The sequence below is a fragment of the Octopus bimaculoides genome, chromosome 3, assembly GCF_046866305.1.
Source record: "Octopus bimaculoides isolate indiv1 chromosome 3, ASM4686630v1, whole genome shotgun sequence".
NCBI classification, from domain to species: domain Eukaryota; kingdom Metazoa; phylum Mollusca; class Cephalopoda; order Octopoda; family Octopodidae; genus Octopus; species Octopus bimaculoides.
This window is the reverse complement of record NC_142930.1, coordinates 77,549,681-77,562,120: the sequence shown is the minus strand read 5'-3', so window position 1 is coordinate 77,562,120 and position 12,440 is coordinate 77,549,681. Positions and strand designations below refer to the sequence as shown.

At 33.5% G+C, this 12,440-nt stretch overlaps 1 protein-coding gene across 13 annotated transcripts in view; it reads right to left on the bottom strand.

Moving 5' to 3' along the window:
* Positions 1 to 12,440, bottom strand: part of LOC128247375 (BPTF-associated chromatin complex component 1-like) — a 134,861-nt gene that overhangs the window by 14,850 nt on the left and 107,571 nt on the right. The window contains exon 6 of one of the 13 annotated variants that reach the window (XM_089349254.1): positions 4,071 to 4,115. The exons of the other annotated variants lie outside the window; for them this stretch is intronic. Within the exon in view, the coding sequence (XP_089205380.1) occupies positions 4,096 to 4,115 (20 nt within the window). The 3' untranslated portion in view covers positions 4,071 to 4,095. Of the gene's footprint in view, positions 1 to 4,070; positions 4,116 to 12,440 lie in introns of those variants that run through there. 13 annotated transcript variants of the gene reach the window in all.

Here is a 12,440-nt window from a genome sequence, read left to right as displayed (position 1 = left end):
TTACAGTCTTTATTGCACCTGAACATCTGCCACAAACAAAAACTAACTTGCTAGTTAACCTGCCTTTGATGTTGCTGCACCTCTTATGTGTCCATAGCTTGCACCGGGTACATCTTATAGAGTTACTACCTACTCCTTTTCTACATACTGAGCAGGGCCATCTACCTGAAGGGGTTTGTGTTTTATCTACCTTCCTACTTATTAGGATTTTGGTTTTAGCTAGGTTGACTCTAAGGCCCTTCAATTCTAGACCTTGCTTCCACACCTGAAACTTCTCCTCTAGTTCTGATAGTGACTCAGCAATTAGGGCAAGGTCATCAGCATAGAGGAGCTCCCAGGGGCAACCTGTCTTGAACTCCTCTGTGATTGCCTGGAGGACTATGATAAATAAGAGGGGGCTCAGGACGGAACCTTGCTGGACCCCTACCTCTACCCGGAATTCATTGCTGTACTCATTTCCAACCCTCACCTTACTGGCAGCATCTCTGTACATGGCTCGCACAGCTCTCACTAACCATTCTTCTATCCCAAGTTTCCTCATTGACCACCAGATAAGGGATCGGGGGACCCTGTCAAAGGCTTTCTCCATGTCAACGAAAGCCAGGTACAGAGGTTTATTCTCAGCTAGGTATTTCTCCTGCAGCTGTCTCACTAGAAATAAGGCATCAGTAGTGCTTTTACCTGGCACGAACCCAAACTGCATCTCATCTAAATTGATTCGCTCCCTAATTAGTTGGGCTATAACCCTCTCTGTAACTTTCATAACCTGATCTAACAGCTTGATGCCTCTGTAATTATTTGTATCTAAAGCGTCACCTTTACCTTTGTAGCAGTTGACTATGATGCTGCTACACCAGTCATTGGGTATGACTCCTTCGTGTATCACCTGGTTCGTAATACGAGTGACTAGGCTATAGCCAACACTGCCAGATATTTTGAGCATCTCTGCAGTGATTACTGATGGGCCGGGGGGTTTCCCGGTCTTCATACCCTTAATTGCTTTATCTACTATGGTACTATCAACTCGGATAGCTGGTCCCTCTATTGGGTCGACATACGGCAGGCTCTCTTCCTCCCATTCATTCTCTTTATTAAGCAATCTATTGTAGTGGCATCTCCAAACCTCTTTCTTTGCATCCTCATTTAGTGCAAGCGTACCATCATCCATGCGAACACATTTCTCTCCTACAACATCACTAATTCTCTCTCCTACACTGTCTTGCAACATGAAATACCTCGAGTCTTTGATCCTCACGGCGCAGAACATTGGCAAATCTTTTCTTATCTGCTTCCCCTCTGGCTAAATAAACCTGTCGCCTAGCCTCCCTTCTGGCACATTGGTACAATTCTCTGCTACCACCGTTCTTCCAGTCCTTCCAAGCCTGTTTCTTTTGTCTAATAGCCCTGTCTACCTCCTTGTTCCACCACCACGTTACTCTGGGTCGGGAGGGGACCTTACACCACCCACAAATCTGGTCGGTGGCTTTCAACAGGTTGTCCCGCAGAAATCTCCAATTGTCTTCCACGTTGTATGATGTTATATCCCCTTCTATTTCGTTAAATGCTTCAAGTAACTTGTCTCTAAGTCTCTGTCCATTTGCAGGGTCTTTAAGCTTCCACACCCTTCTCCTCCAAGCCGGTGTAATTCTGGGCACCCATTTTGCCTTGATCCCAAAGTCGCTAACTACTAATCTATGTTGTGGGGTACATTCTTCGCCAGGGTAGGTTTTGGCATTTATAAGCCGCCCTCTTTCCCTATTTCTGGCGAGGATGCAGTCGATTTGGCTAGAGTGTCTGCCGGAGCGGTAGGTGACTAGGTGACTGGCAGGTTTCCTGAAGTTGGTATTGCAGACCATAAGATCGGTTGCATCACAGAACTCCAGCAGTCTGGTTCCCTCCTCGTTGCGGGAACCGAAGACATAGCCTCCATGTATGCCATGGAAGCCTCCAGCACGACGTCCGACATGACCATTGAAGTCTCCAGCCACAAAGAGAAGGTCCCTGTCACTCGTCGATGAGGTAGTTTGCAAGAGGGTGTCATAGAATTGGTCTTGCAGACCATCTGGTAGCCCCGGTTGAGGTGCATAGGCTGAGATGACAGTAGCTAATCTATGATGAAGCACTAGTCTAATCTTAAGTACTCTGTCACTTACTCTAACGACCTCAATTACCTTATCCACCCATTTCTCCACTAGAAGTATTCCTACGCCCCCAACCCCGTCAGTGTTCGCTGCCCAGAAAATCTTGTACCTGTGTTCTTTGCCTGTGAGGAACCTCGCAGAACCTCCTCTCCATCTTACTTCCTGGATGCAGCACATATCTACGCGTCTCCGTTCAAGCATCTCAACAATTTCACCAGATCTACCTTTCAGCGTGCCGACGTTGAGAGTGCCAATCCTAACAGTGTGGGTGTTGGGGGTGTGGGCCTGTAGCCTGGGAAGGGGGAAAGCAGTGTCGTGTACCTGAAAAGAAAACTTGCAATTGGAAGAATTCATAAGCTAAACAGTACCTACAACCTGCAAACATTACTCAAACTTAATGCGCTACCCAAAGGTAGGGGAGAGGATGGCCAAGGCCACTAGATGGGTTCCGGGAGACAGCCGAGGATGACAGGATGACAGAGGAATGCACTTCCGGTGGAGGGGGTGGTAGGGCGGGTGTACCATCAGCCAGGAGATAGGCCTCTTAATCGTAGATTTTAAATATTTGAGAGACAACAATGCATAAATCGTAATTTTTAAAAGAGCAATGAAACCTAGGTGAATAGAATATATAAGTAGCATGAATTTAGGAAGCTTAGAAAATGAATAAGTATGAATTTAAGACAAAAACTGAATTCAATTGAATTTCATGGAGAGAAACAAGATAAATAATAGAGGGCAGACTAAAGCACGAAAGGTATGAGATGTTGAGGCCGTAAATAAATAAAAGTCTCTATCTTATCTGCATCTTGGAGACTTTGTCGTAGTATGTCAGCGGAGAAGAGATTGAGATATATATATATATATATATATATATAAATACACACACACACATATATATATATACATATACACACACACATACACATGTATACACAATTATATACACACATATATTATATACACTCACATACATCCAAATATACACATATATTTATATATATAAAAATACATTTACACAAATACGCACCCATATATATTCACAAATACACTCATATATGAATATATAAGGAAACTCATGCATAAATATATCTGAGCACAAAAATGTACATACAACCAATAAAGCATACGTATATGCATATTTATATATTTTTTTATAAGTAATAGTAATAAGATTAAAAATAAGGATAAAAATAAAAATAATAAAACATAATACATAAATGTACACAAAAATCTATACAAACACATCTAGTTTATACAAAAACATGAATATATACACACACACAGACACACACACATTCTCCCACAGATACACGTGTATATATAAACACTTATACACGTATACTCATACGTACATATATTTTGTATGTATTTGCTGTTACATGAATATATCAAGATTTAATATATGTTCTAATTTAGGTTAATAAATAACAAATGTTTAGATAAATTATGTGAATCGTAATCAATTTTAATCTAATATGTGAGGGAATTAATAACATGTTTTACTACAACTATTTGATGAACTCACATATTACGGGTTAATATGATAGCGTTTTATAAAAACAGTGATTGTTATTTAAATGCTGAAAATACATGTTGCCAATGTTTACATCTGTAAGAATTTTCTATGAACGTGTTTACCAGGTTATTCTTTGAAAATAAAATAAAGTAAAGTTCAGTAACACAAAGGGAGCAAAATTTTCCACCCTTTTCATATGGCCTAGAAATAGAAAGAATTAGCTAGTCTAGTTTAAATTTAATGTTATTATCTTTAAGACCCCAAATTAGTTTGCTAAGGCTCATGGTATTACGTTTGTTTCTATCTCTAAATGTCGAGAAATGGTTAGAAATTCTGGTGGATAATGGTGAAGAGGAAGATCCAACATAAAAGTGAATATTTGTAGGAGTACTAACTTGGCATTGGTAGATAGTGTTTTTGAGTTTTTGAGTTTGCTCACAAGAAGGCGGGTATGCCTAGAGAGGAATTTAAAGTTATTAAAGCAGCAAGAAATTTTAAAATTAAGTTCAATAAAAAACTATGGATACGTAAGGACACCCCAGAAGGAGTTGATGTCCCTATGGGAAGTTCCGATTCAGCACAAATAGCTGATTTAGTCTGCACATACATTCTACATGAATTAGAAGACCAATTCCCAAATGTTAAGGGTGGTCTATACAGAGACGATTGTTTATTATACTTAGAGAAGACCACAAATCAAAAAATACAAAAAGTTAAAAACAGATTAGCTAGGTTTTTTAGCAGAATGAGCTTTAGTATAGTATTTGAAGATGAAACATCTATAGCTAACTTCTTGGACGTCACTCTAGATCTACATACTAAAACATTTTTCCCTTATCACAAACCCTCTACTAACCTAAAATATATCAGTAAATCCAGCAATCATCCAAATTCGGTAACGAGAAATTTAGTTAAAAATATCTCACTTAGACTATCCAATCTATCTACGAACGAAAACATCTTCAATAAGGAGGCAGAGTTTTACAATTTAGCTTTATTAAAAGCAGGTTACAGAGAAAAGGTTAATTATATATATTCTACTTACGAAACCGATTTGAGTAATAATAATAATAATAATATTAATAGCAATAGTAATAATGACACAGTTTTTAATTTAAATAATAACAATAAATACGAAGATAACCTCAATCATAAATTATTTAATAACAACCAGCTTAACATTCTTTCACGAAATAGGGGAAATAACCTTCAAATAAAACCTTGTCTCAAAGATAATAATAAACTAAGACTATAAACAATACGGGAAAATATTCTAAACCAGAACCTAATAAAAAATGTCTGCGTAATTCTTCCTTTTAGTAAAAGTGTAAAATCAAACTTGGTATCCCAGTTCCAAAACGCTATAAATAAGAACTTTCCTAAACACTCTCATTACTCCCAAGTCATAAACACACAGAGGGTTAGATTCGGTTTCTCTAACATGAAGAACATTTCACAGATAATATCTGCACACAATATGAGGCTTTTGCATCCACTAGAGAGTTCCAACAGTAATAACATTGAGCCAGACATTATTAACCCTTACCAAAATAACAATAATAACACTAATAATAATATTATAGGGAACAATAATAATAATAACACGATACATAATAGTAATAGTCACAACAAATTTGGAGGAACGAAGGCTTGCAATTTTGTAGTGGCTGGAGCGACCCAATAAGATGGTACACTTGTCCCTGGACCTTGAAAGTAGGCATCCAACCACTGTCTGTGACAACGTTAGCCCCGAAAGAAGTCATCTGAAATGCACAATTGTAATTTCTGATGATTTGAAAGAATTTTGATGACCTTGTGGTAGAAGCAGTAAGTAGTTCCTTCAAAGGCTGTGGTGGTTCTGGAAGAGGGGGCAAGCTGACCTTACTGTTTAAGCAGCACATTCCAGGTGTCTCCCCAACCCACTTTTTAGCATTGCAGAATTGGCAATTGAAGCACATTTCCCCTATATTTATGTCAGCGCGGATGGATTAATTAAAGTTTGGCTCATACTTGAAAGCCCGTAGGTGCCAGTAATGGCTGTTGGTACTCATCACACCGTTGGCAGCTTCTCACCATCGACTGTTCCAGAAGGCACATTTGTAAACGATAATGGACAAATTGCGCTGCACGTGAGGCGCTCTGTGAAAGTGTAAAAGCAGTTTAATTGGAGGACTTGTTTGCTCTAATCGCCTTTAGCGCCAGTGCTGATGTGGTATGGCGACTGAGGCGACTTCTCTTTTTCGGTGGCATAGAATGTCCGAAAGAAAGGGTGACAGTACCGAAAAATTGCCTTGGAAAGTATGCGTAAAATTGAAAGGTGATAAGAAACGGCAAATGAATAAATAAACTGACAGGTATCAGTATGTATGTGTGTATTTGTATATATGTATGTATATATTCGTGTGTATTCTGTGTGTGTGTATATATATATATATATGTTAGTAAGTAAATGTGTTTTAAAAAGGATTTTCAAGAAACTCACAGTTTGTAGGGAATAGATGTTTGACTGTTGATCGTATTTGGAAAAGACTGACAGGTATTTGTATGTATGGGTGTATTTGTATGTATGAGAGTGTAATTTTGTGTGTATATATATATGGTAGTAAGTAAATGTGTGAAAAAAGATTTTCCAAAAACTTGCAGTTTGTAGGGAATAAAAGTTTGTCGATCGCATTTATGTATGTGTGTATTTGTATGTATGTATTAGTGTGTATTGTGTGTGTGTGTGTGTGTGTGTGTGTGTGTGTGTGTGTGTGTGTGTGTATGGTAGTAAGTAAATGTGTTTTAAGAAAGATTTTCAAGAAACTAACAGTTTGTAGGGAAGAAATGTTTGATTGTCGATCGTATTTGGAAAAGACTGACAGGTATTTGTATGTAGGAGTTTATTAGTATGTATGTGTGTATTTGTACATATGTATGTGTGTCTATTCTCTGTGTGTATATATATATATATAGTAGTAAGTAAATGTGTGAAAGAAGATTTTCCAAAAACTCACAGTTTGTATTGAAAAACCTCAGTTTGTAGGGAAAGAGTGAATCGTATTTGAAAAAGACTGACAGGTATTTGTATGTATGTGTGTATTTGTACGTATGTATGTATGTGTGTATTCTTTGTGTGTATATATGGTTGTGAGTAAATGTGCGAAAAAAGATTTTCCAAAAACTCAGTTTGTAGGGAATAAAAGTTTGTTGATCGCATTTATGTATGCATTTATCGCATTTATGTATGATCGCATTTATGTATGCATTTATGTATTTATGTATGTATTTATGTATGTATGTTTGTATTAGTGTGCATTCTGTGTATATATATATGGTAGTAAGTAAATGTGTTTTAAAAAAGATTTTCAAGAAACTCATAGTTTGTAACGAAGAAATGTTTGACTGTCAAACGTATTTGGAAAAGACTGACAGGTATTTGTATGTATGTGTTTATTTGTATGCATTGGTACGTGTGAATGTATGAATGTGTATATATATGGTAGTAAGTAAATGTGTGGAAAAAGATTTTCCAAAAGCTTAGTTTGTATTGAAAAACCTCATAGTTTGTTGGTAAAAGTAAAAATGTTTTAATAAAGAGTGGATCGTATTTGAAAAAGACGGATAGGTATTTGTATTATGTGTTTCTTTGTATGTATGGTTGTATTTGTACGCATGTATATATGAGTGTGTATTCTATGTGTATATATATATGGTAGTAAGTAAATGTATGAAAAAAGATTAAAAAAAAACTCACAGTTTGTAGGGAATAAAAGTTTGTTGATCGCATTTATGTATGTATGTATGCCTGTATATATGTGAGACGATAGTTTCATTTTAATAGTTTCAGTATTAAAGTGAAACTATTAAACTGAAAGTGTCTGACATTAAAATAGAGAGATGTTATTGTTTCACTTTTGACATGTAATACTACAATAGTGGAGATGTGATATTGCACTGGGCTCACACTAGGCAAGAAGTTCAAAAGGTTTTTGGCCTAAAACACTACCTGGACCCTAAGTAAGGCATATGTAAAATTTGAATGAAATTGGTTGTGTAGTTCTCAAGTTTTAGGGATTCACACAGACAGACTCACAGACAACCATTCTCATCTTTATATATATATATATATATATATATCGATATACAAATAGATATGTATATATCTATATATCTATATATATATATATTGAATTATGGAAAAATATGGATAAGTTCTATTTTTACTTTGCTAAATGATTTTCTAATATTTGAAAATAATATGTATCCTTGTTTTTTATATTATTCATTTGGTTTTTTTAAAAATTATTATTTTTAATAGATAACTTATCTAACACTAAATTATTTAGAAGTTAGAGTATCATTTCAACATAATATAAGACTTCGTTTTGAATAGTGTTGATATATTTTCGATTATTTTTGATTAATAATATTTGATTAATAATTAGTCTTTATTGTTTATATTATCGTTAAAAGGTTTTTTGTTAAAACTTAGTATATATAAAGTTTAATCTTTTATTCTTAATAATTATTTTCATTCTTAATTTTTTCATTCATATTTTTATTTTTATTTCTACGTTTGTAGAAATAAGTATTCTTGTATTTTTCTATTATTCAATTGATTTTTAATGATAATTAAATAAACGTTTTTAGTTTTGAATAGTCTAACTTTAACTATTACACCGGTTAAATATGTACTAATTTTATCTTTATTATTATTTAAAACTTAAACTTCATTTAAATTGTATTTAAAACGATAATAATTTATGTAAGCTGGTTTTTGTATACAATATACATGTTAGCATGTATTATAATGATTATGGAATGTTTATTATTTTGATATTTTTAATAATTTTTCTATCTTTATAAAATAAATATTTTATATAAATTCATTTGGTACTTATTGTTGGTTGATATATATATTTATTTATTATAATTATTGTTCTATTTAAGACCTGACGATTAGCTATATTTTTGAATAGAATTTATTTTCGATAATTTTAATTGATTTTAATCGATTTAAATTTCCTTTCTATTTGAAAATTAGTAATGAAACACGTGTAGTCATTTTATTATCTTTATCTTATGATATTTACTTTATATTATACTAATTTATTCTGCATTTAATTATTAATTTTTCTATATGTGATACTGGATTTTCATCGATGAGTTCATGAAACTTGGTTCTTTTCCCTAAAACTATATATTTATATACATCTATATATACAAATAGATATGTATATATTTATATACACATCTATATACACATATAGATAGATATGTATATACCTATATACACATCTATATATATATATATATATATATATATATAAAGTCTGTCATACCGGCCATGATGAAATACTACAAAGTATAGAAAATATGAAATACCACAAGGTATAGAAAATATTCGCCTTTATATATTTATATATTTAATCCTTTATATTGAACACTCAATATTTCATCTATTCAATAAGACATATTCCATATATTCAATAAGACATTCAATACTTTATTTCATAGTACCATCCATTTTTATTTTATATTATATATTGTATATTCCATATTCTATATCCCACATTGGTTTTGCAGGAATATAAATAAAACATAAAAAACAGACAGTGTTGGAACTCTTTTAAACAAAAAAATATATATATATATATATACACACACATCTATATATATATAGATATAAAAATATATATCTATATATCTATATACACATCTATATATATATAAAGATATACAAATAGATATGTGTGTATATATATATACACATCTATATATAGATACACAAATATATATGTATATATCTGTATATATAATATATATATATAAATATATATGGATATACATATATATACATATATAGATACATATATGCATATATATACACATATATATACATATATATACATATACATACATATATATACATACATATATAGATACATATATACATATGTATACATATATATATACATATACATATATATATATATATACACACACATATATATATATATATATATATATATATATATATATATATATACATATATATGTTTATACATATATATATATATATACATATATATATACATATATATATATACATATATATATATATATATATATATATATATATACATATATATATATATCATCATAAATATACAGGGATTAGCAATTGAGTTGCTTCTCCAACATACTGAAAATTTAGAAATAGCAGTCAAAGAACTACTGATTCCAAACTACAAATTTTTCTCTAAAGCGGATGGCGATATTTATGGCACACATAGAACAAAAACCGGAGGGAAAAGCGTAAACAAACCAAGCCTTTAGTTAATTGGATACGAATCGTTTCATGGTTAAGTGAATGGAAATTTCACTATTCCAATCTTCAGCCCAAATATTCTGATAAATTTGAAAGTGTCTCTAAAAAAATTCACGGTAATTTTTGGCCATGCGACACCAAAAATCAACGATAAGAAAGGCACTTACGAATTCATCGGCTAGCGAGTTTATCGTTGATTTTTGGTGTCGCTTATTTTTGATTAATAATATTTGATTAATAATTAGTCTTTATTGTTTATATTATCGTTAAAAGGTTTTTTGTTAAAACTTAGTATATATATAAAGTTTAATCTTTTATTCTTAATAATTATTTTCATTCTTAATTTTTTCATTTATATTTTAATTTTTATTTCTACGTTTGTAGAAATAAGTATTCTTGTATTTTTCTATTATTCAATTGATTTTTAATGATAATTAAATAAACGTTTTTAGTTTTGAATAGTCTAACTTTAACTATTACACCGGTTAAATATGTACTAATTTTATCTTTATTATTATTTAAAACTTAAACTTCATTTAAATTGTATTTAAAACGATAATAATTTATGTAAGCTGGTTTTTGTATACAATATACATGTTAGCATGTATTATAATGATTATGGAATGTTTATTATTTTGATATTTTTAATAATTTTTCTATCTTTATAAAATAAGTATTTTATATAAATTCATTTGGTACTTATTGTTGGTTGATATATATATTTATTTATTATAATTATTGTTCTATTTAAGACCTGACGATTAGCTATATTTTTGAATAGAATTTATTTTCGATAATTTTAATTGATTTTAATCGATTTAAATTTCCTTTCTATTTGAAAATTAGTAATGAAACACGTGTAGTCATTTTATTATCTTTATCTTATGATATTTACTTTATATTATACTAATTTATTCTGCATTTAATTACTAATTTTTCTATATGTGATACTGGATTTTCATCGATGAGTTCATGAAACTTGGTTCTTTTCCCTAAAACTATATATTTATATACATCTATATATACAAATAGATATGTATATATTTATATACACATCTATATATACATATAGATAGATATGTATATACCTATATACACATCTATATATATATATATATATATATATATATATATATATATATATATATATATATATATATAAAGTCTGTCATACCGGCCATGATGAAATACTACAAAGTATAGAAAATATGAAATACCACCCCCTCCACCGGAAGTTCATTCCTCTGTCATCCCACCCCCTCCACCGGAAGTTCATTCCTCTGTCATCCCACCCCCTCCACCGGATGTTCATTTCTCTGTCATCCCGCCCCCTCCACCGGAAGTTCATTCCTCTGTCATCCCACCCCCTCCACCGGAAGTTCATTCCTCTGTCATCCCACCCCTCCACCGGAAGTTCATCCCTTTGTCATCCTGTCAACCTCGGCTGTCTCCCGGAACCCATCTAGTGGCCTTGGCCATCCTCTCCCCTACCTTTGGGTAGCGCATTAAGGTTGAGAAATGTTTGCAGGTTGTAGGTAATGTTTTGCTTATGAATTCTTCCAATTGCAAGTTTTCTTTTCAGGTACACGACACTGCTTTTCCTCTTCCCAGGCTACAGGCCCACACCCCCAACACCCATACTGTTAGGATTGGCACTCTCAACGTCGGCACGCTGAAAGGTAGATCTGGTGAAATTGTTGAGATGCTTGAACGGAGATGCGTAGATATGTGCTGCATCCAGGAAGTAAGATGGAGAGGAGGTTCTGCAAGGTTCCTCACAGGCAAAGAACACAGGTACAAGATTTTCTGGGCAGGGAACACTGACGGGGTCGGGGGCGTAGGAATACTTCTAGCGGAGAAATGGGTGGATAAGGTAATCGAGGTCGTTAGAGTAAGTGACAGAGTACTTAAGATCAGACTAGTGCTTCATCATAGATTAGCTACTGTCATCTCAGCCTATGCACCTCAACCTGGGCTACCAGATGGTCTGAAAGACCAATTCTATGACACCCTCTTGCAAACTACCTCGTCGACGAGTGACAGGGACCTTCTCTTTGTGGCTGGAGACTTCAACGGTCATGTCGGACGTCGTGCTGGGGGCTTCCATGGCATACATGGAGGCTATGGCTTCGGTTCCCGCAACGAGGAGGGAACCAGACTGCTGGAGTTCTGTGATGCAACCAATCTTATGGTCTGCAATACCAACTTCAGGAAACCTGCCAGTCACCTAGTCACCTACCGCTCCGGCAGACACTCTAGCCAAATCGACTACATCCTCGCCAGAAATAGGGAAAGAGGGCGGCTTATAAATGCCAAAACCTACCCTGGCGAAGAATGTACCCCACAACATAGATTAGTAGTTAGCGACTTTGGGATCAAGGCAAAATGGGTGCCCAGAATTAGACAGGCTTGGAGAAGAAGGGTGTGGAAGCTTAAAGACCCTGCAAACGGACAGAGACTTAGAGAC